This window comes from Callionymus lyra, chromosome 14 (genome assembly GCF_982586985.1).
Source record: "Callionymus lyra chromosome 14, fCalLyr1.hap1.1, whole genome shotgun sequence".
Classification (NCBI taxonomy): Eukaryota; Metazoa; Chordata; class Actinopteri; order Syngnathiformes; family Callionymidae; genus Callionymus; species Callionymus lyra.
Genome location: NC_141831.1, coordinates 11,189,910 through 11,204,601, shown reverse-complemented (window position 1 = coordinate 11,204,601; position 14,692 = coordinate 11,189,910). Strand labels below are relative to the sequence as shown.

The 14,692-nt window shown below is 37.5% G+C and overlaps 1 protein-coding gene across 6 annotated transcripts in view; it reads left to right on the top strand.

The window, feature by feature from the left end:
• The window catches only part of igsf9bb (immunoglobulin superfamily, member 9Bb), a 79,770-nt gene that overhangs the window by 38,901 nt on the left and 26,177 nt on the right, over nt 1-14,692 (top strand). For all 6 annotated transcript variants that reach the window (XM_087807329.1, XM_087807326.1, XM_087807328.1 and 3 more), the window contains exons 6-8: nt 6,181-6,322; nt 10,376-10,521; nt 13,808-13,950. In XM_087807329.1, the coding sequence (XP_087663455.1) occupies nt 6,181-6,322; nt 10,376-10,521; nt 13,808-13,950 (431 nt within the window). The remainder of the gene's footprint in view (nt 1-6,180; nt 6,323-10,375; nt 10,522-13,807; nt 13,951-14,692) is intronic.

The window sequence follows — 14,692 nt, the reverse complement described above, 5'->3', positions numbered from 1 at the left end:
CTTATAGTGTTTAAGTATATCTTTGGTCATCTAGCCTACAAAAAACTTCATATAATCTTGCTCAGACTTTGGTTTGCTGAAGTGAAAAGGTTCAAAAATCAAGATGGTTAAAATAGAGTTAAGATAAGTTAAGATCTCTGCATCTTAGATCCCGAACATGTAAAAGTGTTTTGAGCTAAACGATTGTGTTTCTGCACTCGAGCTGTTTGATATTAAAGGGAAAAAAACGCAACAAGAAACAAAACTAATCCGAGGCTGTAAATGTGTTTTTTTTTTCTTGAGCTGCGAAATGAAACGTCAACCTCCGTGAGAACAACAATCCATCCGGGGTCGACTGACACTCGCGAGTCGGATCTACGAGAGCCATCGTTGTACCTCATTACGTTAGCATCGTCGCTCCGCTAGAGTCATGTTTCGCCAGTAATTAGTGAGTAAACGTCATCTTTGAAATATGTCGCTCGGCTCCAGCAAACTGGAAAAATGGTTAAAAAGGTTAGAGACTCGTGGACGTCCTGAGTGGAGATGGATGCAGGAGAGAAGACGCGTCACGATCCTCAATCGTCAGCCACAGAATTTTACTAAATATTCGCATTGAATAAAAACCTACGAGCAAATGCTTAATTTTCTTACTTCATTGTTGTGCTAAGAATACCTACAACTATGACATTAGTACATGGAAGAGAGGGATGGTAAACGTAGAAGCAACTGAACTGAAGTTCTAGACTGTATGTGACCTTTTTTAAATTCAAAAACGTCTTTTCTTAAAATGTAATGCATGAACAGATCTCAGTGTTGTGAAGCCCAGGAGCCACATTAGGCCCGATTTAAAGGTTCAGTCTGACCTTAAATAGAGAAATGTGAAAATACAAGCAGAGAAAACCTTTAACTTTGGTTCTTTTTTATTTGAATTTCCTAAACCATTGTTTTCATATTACATTGAAGCTTTTTTTTTTTTTTTTCTTAATTTTTAGTTTTAGATTGTTATTCTTATGTTTCGGACTAAAACGGAGTAATAGCAAAGTGCCTTAGAGGGATACTATGGAGCCTTGCGGAGTATAACTACAGAGCTTCGCAGAGTAATACTACAGAGCCTAGCGGAGTAATACTACGGAGTCTCGCGGAGTCATACTACGGAGTCTCGCCGATTAATACTATGGAGTCTCGCTGAGTAATACTACGGAGCCTCGCACAGTAATACTACATAGCCTGAAAGAGTAATACTATGGAGCCCCGTGTGCTAAGTACTGTAAGTATGCTATAACTACGCAGCCTCACCGATTAACACTACGGAGCTTTGCAGAGTAACGGAGCTTTGCAGAGTAATACTACGGAGCTTTGCGGAGTAATACCACAGAGCTTTGCGGAGTAATACCACAGAGCTTTGCGAAGTAATACTACAGAGCCTCGCGGAGTAATACTACAGAGCTTCGCAGAGTAATACTACAGAGCTTCGCGGAGTAATACTACAGAGTCTGGCTGAGTAATACTACGGAGTCTGGCTGAGTAATACTAGGGAGCCACGTGGAGTTATACTACGGAGCCCTGTGAAGTAATACTACGGAGCCTCGCTGAGTAATACTAGATTCTTGCTTAGTTATACTATGGAGCCCTGTGAAGTAATACTACGGAGCCTCGCTGAGTAATTGAGTAATACTAGAGTCTTGCTTAGTTATACTAGGGAGCCTCGCTTAGTAGTACTACGGAGCCTTGCGGAGTAATACTACAGAGTGTTTCTTAGTAATACTACAGAGTCTTGCCTAGTTATACAACGGAGCCTCGCTGAGTAGTACTACGGGGCTTCACGGAGTAATACTACAGAGTCTTGCTGAGTAATACTTCCTTAGTAAAACTACAGACTGTCGCTAAGTGCACCTTTTTATTCCAAAAATAAGTACGTATTAGCTTGTAGAAGAATATATATTTTTCAACATTTTGATTCCAATATCTTTTTTTTCAAGCTAATTTGTGTCCTTGAATTATTTTTCTGCTCCATGTATCACCTTAATGTTGAAATGAAACGCCGTCAGTGGTTTAGGTTGTTTGCCAATAACCTCAATGCATCATGGGAGTGTAGAGAGACTGTCCGCGATCACGCATCTGCATGCGAGGTCAAGGCCTGACTCTCCTCGTCCTATGATTTACGGGAGAGATGGATTAATAGACGCCCTCCTGGAAAGCCACTGAGCGGCGGCTCGACCAAGAAACCACATCAACAAATCTCCTCTCAGCTGTTTCCAAATAGGGCAAGTTGGCAGCGACACACACGCACACTCGCAACATCCGACCCGGCCCGACTCTAGCTTGTCCGGCTCAGGGATTGGCAGATGGAAATGCTGTGCCTGTTAAAGGATCAGGCTCTGGGCTACAGATCAGAACTAACATATGGGACTCGCTGTCTGGTGCCGCAACACTGGCTTATCTCTTCTTTTTCTTTTTCAACATCAAAAGTCGAGAATCCTCGGGCGACATTATATTAGCATCACTGGCAAAACACTTTCTTTTTTTTTCTCCAAACCATTGTCGTCTAAACTTTTTATGATCCAGTGATCAGTTGCAATTGTCATTTAAATTCCTTCTCTCTCTTCCACAAACCTTCATTGATTTTATTTTGACGAATGTATGAATGAAATATTCAATCCATTTTTCTTATTTTTTATTCAAAAGCTCTTTTTTTTAAAGCTTGGTTTGTAAAATATGTATTATTTTCAATAATAATCCACATTCTTATGGTAATACTAAGTAATGTTTTCACTTTTTAATTAAATATCTTGTCTTATCAGTTGGATTACAGCTGAACATTTGCTTTAATACAAATGAAAACTGTTTGATTTTAGGTTATATTTGGTTGTTTACAGCCTAAAATTCACAATTGTTTTCTATACATCACACACATACAATCATAGCTACAAAGGTTTTGTATAATAATGTAAAATGAATTTGAAAACTTGTGTTTTTTTTATAATGTTTAGAAAAAAACGGAAATTAAAGGTATATAATATCGTACAAAAATGCTAAATGTTCTACACAGTATTTTCTTTGTTAATAGGATGTTTTTCCTCACAATTATTATTATAAATTCACCAATTTTCTATAATTTATTTCACAAAGATGTATTTAGATTAAAACACAAGACACAAAACTCACATAAACACCGGCGTAGACGAATGTGCTGAACTCTCCGTCCCTGACGTTCTCGGTATAGCGGATGTTTTGTCATGGTGATCTATTAAAGTGACACATCCTGAATTATTTCGGACATTCTAGAAAACAACTGAGCAAACCTGAACCCTGCCCCATGTATTGCACAAGAGCAAAGTGATAAGAGAAGTATCGAAAATAACTTTTTATTGCTGTTATTTTCACAATTTAAGCACCATCGAGTCATGAGTTTGGTGCTGTCCGTGGTCCTGAATTGAGCCGACTGACTTCAAGCCTCTCGATACACACCAAGAAACACACAATTTCTAACCGATCAAGTCTAAATATCAACCAACAAACTAATAATTTAGTTCAATATTGATCTAATTATTTTGTTTGTCGTTGTGTTGTTGGTATAGGAGTAACAAACATCTAGAGACGTTTTTATTTGTTCAGGCTTTTCCTTGATTTTCTGGAACTCCTGTTGTGTTATCAGTTTTGTCTTGCCATTTAAAGTATATACTTTATTGAATATTGTTTTGATTGTTTCAGCGCTTTGTGACCCTGGTCTGGAAAAGCGCTATACAAATAAAAATTACATACTTACTTACCAGCTGCCAAACACCAATACTTTCAACATCAGTGGGCAGATCCAACTTAACACAAACGAAAATATATATATATATAAATGCGTATCATCACATAAACATGTGACCACTCAAGGAAGAGGATCACACAATAAATACTCATAATCCTCGACAGTGCAAAACTGCAATATGGGATACATCAGTCTCGCCGTCACGCTGAACTCAAATCAGTGGTTGTGCTGCTGCTAATCGTGTGTGTGTGTCTGTGTGTATTTCCATAAATAGCAGTCGTGACCCCGTCTCAGTGTGATCTTTGTTTGTCTCTGTGCTGGATGTGCTGATGTTGCAGTGGAAGGAAAAATGTCATTGACTGTGACAAGACGATTGACTTTTTTTTTTAACCCTTGTCGTTGATTTGTTGAAGAAAGGTCACCATGTTTTATCGAGTTCCTAAAAATGTTCTCCCTCATTTTGACACTATAACCAGATATTTATATGGATTATGAGATTCATGACCACAAAAAGGAAACTTTAAAATGTTTTAAAACAGAAGTCTTGATCCTAAAATAGATAATTCGAGCATCTCTGTGTTTAGTGTCACTTTACAAATTTCTCTTGTACGTACACGTCTATTTTTCAAGTGTTTTGCTAAAAACTGGCTTCTGAAGAAGCAACATTTGAACGCTGTCTATGGCAGACCTGGGCAAAGTGCTTAGGGGCCACATGCGGCCCATAAAAAAGGAAATAAAATTATGATCATGTAGACATGCCGCTAATGGCTTATTACCAAATGCATATTGAATGTATTATTAATTTATATTTGAAATTAAACATTTTTTCCCATCGTCTTTCTTTTTGTTTTCTTTGAGTATAATTTTTTTATTTGTTATTGAATTTGCCTTTTCTCATCTTTTATTTTATATTAAAAAGAAAAATTGAAGCTCATTTTGCTTAATAAATGTCATGGCAGAATACTACTTTTATTTCTTACTTTTTTTTGGCTTGACGGCCCCTTACAACCTTAACATAATCCAACGTGGCCCTCAAGGAATTTTAATTGCCCAACCGTGGTCTGTGGGCTATAGAAAATATTCAAAGTATTAAAATATGTTTTTATGTATTTTTGTACCTTTTAATATCAAAAAACTTTTATTATAAAAATGAAATAATACAAATGAAATAAAAAGGGGTAATAAAATAAAATGTAATACATTAAAATAAGAGACCATAGTATGGTAAAAAATAATTCATAATTAATGAAAAATAATATAAATGCATTAAATTGAACAATATTCATGATCCGGACATGTGGTCTACTATTTGTTTACCTGCTATTACGCGGTTTATTAGTAATTACAACAAATATATCTGTAGAGATTCATCCCAATTTTACCAAACCTCGTCTATTTCTCTGATATGTTTTGGTTCAAATCCTGTTTGCAACATGACAAGAATCTGGGCTGATGTTGAAGAAGAAAAGTTCTGTGATTGGTCAAGCATGGAGGTTTGTCACCGCGCGTCATCCATCCCAAAAGTCTCCGCCTCCAAGGGCCTCGTTGTATAAACAAAGCGGGGCGTGATTACAGCTGGCTGGAGGAGGAGTGAAGCCATTATTACGTCATAATGGACTCCGCTCTCGTAACCTCTCGTTCGCCCAGATTTCAGACGGGGGAGAACTTTATAAAGTAATAAGTTCAAAACATGGTCATGATGAGGGACTTACTGCATCTTGGAGAGGAAGACTTCAACATTTAAAAGATATCAGGAGAGTTGTAGTTTCAAATGAGTTGACCTTTTTAAAAGAGACAGTTTTGGAGTTAAAGTTGTGAGACAGAATTCTTGTTGATGCCAGTAAAGAGAAAGTTAAAGTAGACAAAACTAAATTTAAAATACTTAAAGAAACAAGTCTGCGATGAGTCAAATGGTCATAAAACATAAAACCCTTCAAACTATCTTCTAAACAACGTTATTATTTGCAAGGCCGAGAGAAGAAATATCTATTAAAGGGTCTTTCTGTCACGAAACCTTCTGGTGATGGAGCCTGAGCTGCAGGAACGACGGGATCAACATCATTTCCTGGGAGAAGGTCACAGTGGCAGTTTAAAAAAAAACAACCCTGCACCATAGTAAAGCTCCAGAGATTGATGGGATCTGTGCGGAAATTCTAAAGGCTCTCGCTGCTGAGATGATGTCATGAAAGTCACGTCTCATGACCCCTTGTAGAAAGTCATGGACGTGGAGGTGAAGTTGGAGGATGAGAGCCACTTATGGAGGCTTGACTTTACAGGTTTAGTTTAGCTTGAGGTAAATAAAAAATAATTGTTTTTGATGTTGAGAAAAAACACTGAATTCTACAACTTCTTCTGGTACATTTGTCCAATCCTGCATCGTCCGTTTCCTTTCTTTCTTTTCTTTAAAAAACAAGAAGTTTAGTGTTTTCTGTTTTTCTCACCAGGCCCGCCTTTCATCGTGTCGCCGCCAGAGAACATCACCGTGAACATCTCGCAGGACGCCTTCTTCACCTGCCAGGCCGAAGCCTACCCACGAAACTTGACCTACACCTGGTTCTGGGAAGAGGACAACGTCTTCTTCAAGAAGTAAAGTTATGATCACATTCGTTGTTATCGTCTGTCGTCGCTTTTTAACGTGTCACCCTCTGACTCAAATGTGTCATCAGTGTTACCTTAGCTTCGGACTAGATCGATGTATAACTGGACTTCAGGTTCAATGTTTTGTCAATGCCCATCAGAAATGCATCACAACACATCAGTGTCTGCTTGTATAATTTCGTTTTGTCTTACATTCAATGGCAAAGAGCAGGAATTTTCCCTTTTCCTTCACTTCAAAATGAGGCTATTTTAGATCTTCTCACTTGAATCTCATCTTGAGGAATGAAGATTGGGATTTAGGTCTCAATAGCTTTGCTAATTCTCTTAAAGATAATCTGATTAAAATGTAAAAATATAATATAAAATGTATCCATATACCAGAAGGCTTAGAAGATCAGCTCACATCGAAAGAACAACTTGTGTTTAACGTTTTTAGTCTCAGGATAGTTGCCAGAAAGACTGGAAAGACTGAATCTTTAAGGGTCTCTAACTGCACGACTTGCTTATTTATTGCCTGAAAGTAACACAACAAAATAGAGACATGTATTTATTATCTATTATTAGCATCATTTTTTAGTAATAATTAAAAGTGTATTTTTTTTCATTTATTATGTATAATTTTTTATTTATTTTTAATATTTTCAGTAATATATACATTCAAAATACAATACAGACATTTATTATTTATTCCTGCCTTTGTAAAGTTAATTTTGACCTGGTGATTGCCGGCTTCTACGTCCATACTTGTCATAATGATGGTCAGTTTTTTGCTTACATATTGGTTGTTGATCATGTCACATCTGCGATAATATCAAACACATTTTTTGTGTTTTTGGACGTCCAACACTAGGGAAAAACTGGCATATAGATAGAAAATGTCTACCTGGTTCATCAAAAACATCGGTTATATTAACAGATATGAAAGAAAACTTAGAATGCCTGATAAAAAATTTTTTTGTCAGTCACAGCTATTGAGAGTTAATTGGGTAATTAATTAATAATAATAATTCATTTTATTTGATGGCGCCTTTCAAGACACCCAAGGACGCATTACAAAGGATAAAAGCAGCAGAATAAAGAATAAGAAGTTATCATTTAAAACGTATTTTACTGTGTATTTTCAGAGAATAATCAACTTTTAACTTTTAAATTAAACTGCGATGGACCATTTTCCTCTTATTATTATATTTGTCTAAAACCCTGTACCTTTAGTTACTCAAATAACCAGGAAATTGTAGAAAACAACGTTTTATTTGGTGATATTTAAGGATAACTTTCAGGAAACAACTTTGCTGTTTGAACGTCTAAAAACTGCAATTCCTTTTTTTTCGATTTTGGGATTAAGAGATTAAGCGACAAACACATTCTTCAAGTGAATGAATTGAAGTAGGAAGGTCTTAAGTCGTCCACACATCACTCTGAAGTCGTCTTGAGCGGCAAGTAATGAATTCTTAACACTAATCAGATCCAGTGAGCGGAGGTGGCGAGGGCCTGCAGCTGCTGTCGTGTGCGTCAATCCAATGACTCTGTATTTCCTTCAATTTATATTTTACATTTCCTCTCAGAAAAATGAGCAACAAGTACGTTTGACTGTCAGTTTGGTCGGGAATCCCTCGTTGTTCTCCCAGTGTAGCTGGAAGATATTTTTACTTTTACTCCGGTTTAGTCAAGCATCTGCAAACACCTGTCACCGCTTGTGTCGCATCAATGAAACAAACTCTTTATTTTAAAACCCTACTTTTAGAAAAACTCATATGATCCCTTACCAGTGGTTTCAAGCTGATGTGACTGGATGGACTGTGTGAACCGGGATCTCGACCCGCGTGTTGCAGCATAACCACTTCCGATAGTAGACGGAGGAATATGCTGTAAGAAGTCACATCGTGGTGACACATCAGGGGCTGAAATACATCTTCATCCATTTATTATTTAAAGTCTGTGTGAGTGAGCTCTGACGCCACAAAGCACACTTGAAATATAGTGTCTCTGTGTGCGTGGGGTTTTCTGGAACATCCTCGCTTCCTCTTATGAACGATTCAAACAATGTCGATCTCAGGTGGTGTCTGAATTCAAGCGCGTTTAAAAAATGTAAAGCTCCAAAGCATTACCGGTTCTTTAAAGAAGGATCTGTGTCGTTTGCTGTTAATACACAACTTTGCAGCGAGGATTCTGACCCACTCTAGTAGGAGAACTCAGATTTCCCCGATCCTTAAAGCTCTTCACTGGCTGCCAGTTTCTTTCAGGATCAACTTTAAAATTCTGGTTCTTACTTTCAGATCTATTCATGCTCAGGCTCCTCCTTCCATCAGTGATCTGATCCAGCCTTACACCCCAGCTCGGGCTCTGAGGTCTGTGGATCAGAATCTACTGATGGTTCCTGAACACGCTTCCGGACCAGAGGAGAGAAATCCTTCCAGGCTGTTGCTAAACTTTGGATCCTCCTTTCCCTCTGTGTTTGATGGATCTATTGACTCCTTCAAGAAACATCTTAGGATGTCATAAGACCTTTTTATTTGGCTTTTTCCAATTTTTCTGGGTCTCCTGGTTTTGTCTCTATGTTGTCTTTACTAAGGAAATCCAACCCAAACTGTATTGAGATTGTATGGTGTCCTTGTATTTCAAAGCTCTATATGAAAGTATGTATTGAACCATCTCTTTAAACTGGACTAGACTTATTTATTCTAATGTTCAGATGAATCACATAAAGGGCCAAAATCCTTTAGCTGTCCAAGCACTAGGCTGGACTAAACTGTAACAGTTAGGATGAGACTGATTGCGATATTGAGTTTTTATTCATAAAGGCTCAATATATCGCATTTACCTCAGTTGTCGTTCTTTATCTATAAGCAAATTCCTTTCCTTCAACACAAGCTTTAGCATTGACGTATAATTCTTAATGTCACTAAGCTATGTTCGCTATCTAAGCTTTAAGACTGGCATCTTTATAGGTCAAGATATCAACATGACCATTAATCTACTTTGATTTGAGCAAACTATCCTGTCTGGCACAAAATGATTTTGATGGATCAGATAATTTTAGTCAATCTCTAGACAAAAAAGACACATGTTGAAAACTTCTCAAATAAAACGTACAAGCTTTTAGCTTTGAGGCTAGGGGTGTGTATTGGCAGGAGACCTAAAAACAATACAATATGTATCATAATAAAATATAATTCGAAATTTTGCGATACTTTAGGAACAAGGATATATTTGTAGTATTGTCGAGTACTTGACTCTGGTGTCGCAGAATTTACAGACCACTTGACTCTTGACGAAGTCGTAACTGCAAACTGTAAATTTGTTTTTAAACCAAAATATGTCCATTTTAACTTTTAATCCACTTTAAAAGCTGCTGGAGTTGACGGTATCCTCTCATCCTCAGTCATCGCAGAGATTTTATTGTCCCTTCAGCTACGGAGGCCGTATGGACTCCAGGAGTTTAATTGCAATAGAAAAGCTGTGAATATTTGCATTTTAATTGTAAATAAAAATTAAAATAAATTGTTCGCCAGCCATGAATGAGGACAAGAGGATACAAACGCAGTGAATATCCCCATTCTAATTTTAAATTAAAACATCTTCATATATTATTTTATACACACCATATTGAAATACACAAATTAAACGTTGATATATTTTCTTACACCTCTACATGATGCTGTATTCTACACCACCATCATATCTTAATGTACTTTTAACCTTCGGCTAAATATTGCTTTAATGAATTGGTAATAATGACCATTGACTCCATCGCCTCGTACATGGTTGGGGATTAAAACCTCTCCGTCTGGAAGCTCTCTGGAATAAATTACCTTCACAGTATAGCCTTTTTTCTTCCCAAGATACAATTTCCGATAATCAATCCCGTATTCCTTAAGACCTCGTTGACATTTCCACTCGCCGAGATGGTGATCTCGTACGAATTCTATTAAATCAGCGCTTGAGTTATCAGCTGGTGAAATCATCCGTGATTATCATCTTTCATTACCTCAAGATGGCAGAGCCCAGCTCTCTGATACTTGCTTTTTTTGGTTTCCTCAGCGACCTGAAGCGCAGAGTCAGTATTCTCATCGATGGATCGCTCATCATCGCCCAAGTGAAGCCAGAGGATGCTGGAACATACACCTGTGCTCCCAGTAACAGCCTGGGCCAACCACCGACTGCCTCAGCCTTCCTGTCAGTGCAATGTGAGTGTTCGACGACATGATTGTACATTGATGTCAGGGCCTTCAAATGGTGCTTTTAAAGGTAATTAAATCTAACAAATTGCTGCTTTATGAGTAGAAGTTAAGGGGAAACTCATGTGAAAACCCAACTTTCTTGTCTCACTCACATGTTTCAAATGTTGAAGACCTCTTCTCCAAGATGCATTAAGTCCCTCATCATGACCATGTTTTGAACTTTATAAAGTTCTCCCCCGTCTGAAATCTGTCCGAACGAGAGGTTACGAGAGTCCATTATCCCGTAATAATGGCTTCACTCCTCCTACTAATCACACCCAGGTTTGTTTATACAACGAGTCCCTTGATGTTTGACCAATCACAAGAATAATATCTGTAATCTCGTAGTGTGATTCAAAATTATATTTTCAGCTCACGACACAGTACGATAAATTTACACTTGCATAACAATGTTAGGGGTCACTGAAATGTATTGACATCTTGTGATTGTTTCACTCTTCTTTGGTTGAATTAGTAGAACTGAATGCGAAATATGTTTTAGCTTTAAAAGCGGAAGGAGTCGACTGTATCCTCTCGTCCTCAGTCGACGTCGGGATCTTGCAGGATTTCATTTTCCCTTTAAGTGCGGGGGATGTAATGACAGCTGCCATCTAGCGGCCAGAGGTTTAATTGCGACATAAAAATTAACAAATGCCGTAAATATGTTGACGTCAATTGTAAATGAAGACTTAATTAAATATAAATTAAAAAAGGAGATATATCATAAACAAAATATGATTTGAAAACAAAGAGAAAAGGTGTTTTGTGTGAAAAAAGATACATTAGCATGTGATACATAACCATCAAGATACTAGTTTCAGTCAAGTTTACTCAAAAAATTGAAAACTTGTAGGAATTTATGCTTTCATCTGAAGGTCCGTGAACATAACGCATAGAAGAAAAAAAAATGTTGGGGGGGCCTGTGATATATGGGATCAAGGTGGTCGGACTTTCTCTCACTTCTCTCGCCACCCCTGAGACCGAAGTTTGTCTCGTAATCCGTGAAGGTTTTCCTCGACAAATCCCATTTCGTTGTATGCTAATTCAATCCGAGAGCATTTCTTGCTGACTGCTGTTTAGCGTTGCTTGGCAACAGAGGAAGAAAAAGCGAGGTGTAATTGTGAGCGAAATAAAAAAGAAATCTCTAGGACGGCGACGACAAGCTTCTGCCATCGGAGAAGTTCATCTTTGCAAGATCTTAGTCTTGCTTTTTTTTTGTTTAAATCTGAGCTAATGATGATTTTGGAAAAAAAAAAAGGCATCTTGGCTGTAAAAAGGAAAAAGCCACCGGCAGTCGTCACGGCAACAGACGCATTCCCTCGCCCTCCTCGCCAACGTGTGACAAACAGAGGCAATACCAGTGGCTGATGGTAGGAGGAGCAGCTGGAGGAGATGACATCATTGCTTTAGAACCAGTCTGCAGAGCTCCTTCCATCTTCCTCTTCTCTTTCTTCTCCACATGTATTGTGCCCTTTTTTTTCTCCCCCCTCTGGCTTCCCTAATTCTCTTCCTCCCTCCTGCTCTCCCCCCGGAGCTGAATAACTTTCCTGAAGCATCTTGCAGTGGGAAGCATCGGGTCCAGAGCGATAGCGCCGTCTGAGCTATATTTAGAAACTTGGCTGATATTCTTGTCTGCGGCGCTCGTGGACTTGCTCTCCTGGGCAGGACTTTTAGAGGACGCCGGTTGAACCCAAAAGTTTTTTTTTTCTGACCAATATTTTGGTCAATCAATGTGTTTCTCGACCCCGTCAGTCATTCTCGCCTCCACTGGAGCCCAGATGCTCAGCTGTGACTCCTTCTCTCCTCGTCTCTTCAGCTCTACCTTACGTCATTCTGTCCCTCTCTCTCTCTCTCTTTCTCTTTCTCTTTCTCTCACCTGTCCTCTTTCCCACGCTCGCCCATCTTTCACATGTCACACACACACACACACACACTCACACACAATTCTGTTTCTTATCAGCAGCTTGACAGCTCTCATCCTTTGACCTCATTCAGGACCCGCGCTGTTCTCTTCATCATCCAAGATGTGTTAGATTCTCTCGCTTCCTCCTTCACCTCCTTTTTTTTTATTTTTTTTTTTACTCGCTCAACACAGAGTCTTATTTCCACTTTATAGTTTTACATAAAAAATCTCATTTTTATCGACAAGAAAGACAAATGTAGAACTAATTTGTAAAATTTTAAAATGTTAAAATAAAATAAAATATATTTAACAGACATATTAAAGTGTTGGATTTTCTCATATTCTCACCACAAAAGCAGTTTGAAAAGAAAAATGTTATTTTTTTAGTTATGATAGACAAACGTAGAACCGATACGGGAAATTAAAAATATATAAAATCAGATGTTTTAAAATATATATATATAAACATTGAAAAGATTTTCACGCATCATCAAATGTGTACATTTTTCTTATTCTCTTTTTAGTTTTTCTGTAACTTTCTATTTTATTGTGGTGAAGCTTTTTTTGGTTTTGTTTTTTCCCCTGGAATTTTACCAGCCTGTTGTTTGTTGCCGGTTTCCTGTTGTATTTCCCATGATTTTGCCAGAACACTGTTTTTTTGATATTATTGTATAGTTTAAATGTATTATTTTCCTTTAGCCTTTTTTTCTGGACTGATATTAATGGCCTTAAACAACTAGTGTCTCATGCAGTTGGATTTGTGCCTTTTCTGTGAAAAAGCCTAACACATCCGCGTTAGGCTTTTTCATAAAGTGTTGGATTTTCTCATTTCCTTGTTCACCTCCATTTTAACTTGCTCTCCACCATAGAAGCTTTTTTTTTGCAGTTTGCCTTTCATATAAACTTCACTTTCATATCACTATAAAAAAAAGTTCAAACATTGACACTGATTCTTAAAAGAAATATACAATATAAAATTCTGATGTTTAAATGACTTTGTTTATATCGAACCGACATAATCAAAATGTTGGATTTTTTCATTTTATTCTGGCTTTCCACAAAAATATTTAATGCATTTTTAACGTTCAATATTGTTCTGCAAACTTGCTGCTGTGACAACATTTACTTTGGTGAGATCAATAAAGAAATATCTTTCATAATTTTATCCTGCAGTAGCTGTGTGTAAAACTGTGTGGGATTGATCCGAATTTTTAGAGATATTGAAAGTAGAGGTAAGAAAAACAAATGAGACCTAAAGAAAAAAAGCTTGTCTTGTCTCTGTTTATGAGAAAACAACATTTTTATCTATGTCTACAAAATATAAAAAAGGTTCACCTCCCTTTCATCCAGATCCCGCCCGCGTGGTGAACATGCCATCCGTCATCTACGTGGCCATCGGTCTGCCTGGATTCATCCGCTGCCCCGTGGACGCCAACCCCCCTGTCGTGATGGTGAAGTGGAAGAAAGATGGCCTCCCACTGCGGATAGACAAGGTGAACCGGGGTTGCTGCTACAGCTAAAGTTCCACTCACTTACTTCCGCCTTTGGGCTGCTGTCCTTCCTTCAGTCCATGTTTCACTTTGTTTTCCCTTCTTTCCTTCTCATGGGTTGGAAGTTGTTTTGCACTGACATGAAAATATAGATAAAAGAGAGAAAATAAACAATTGCATATAATTGTGGTTGATGGCAGTCGAGCCTACAGCAAATGCATTTAATTTGTGACGTTATATGCTGACGATGTGATTGTTTTCCTCCGAAATACTATCAGACCTAGCATTAGTAAATTGAAAATCATACATTGTGTAAATGAACCAGGAGAGAAGAAATATGTAAATTTAAAACCGTCGACTGTTTTAATTCAATTTTATTTAAAGATGTCAAGACACTTTTTACTGTTTTTTTGTTTAAATAGAACCAATGCTGGATAATATCATCAAAGCCAATTGAAAAACAGTGATGCAGGGGATTTAAAATGATTGATACAGTTGGGTAAATCGATTTTATTAATAATGAATACTGTCAAAATGAATATACTCCTAAAGTTTTTATATTATTCAAATATTTACTATTGCGGTGGCTTAGTTTCCTTAGCTAAAATCGCTTTCCTCTAATAATATAATAATATTTTATGCAAAAAGTAATGCATAATGTTATATTGTTTACCCTATGAGAGAGAAGGCCTTACATACCCTAACATACAACGATACTTTCAAATTTGCTTGTATTTAGCATGTA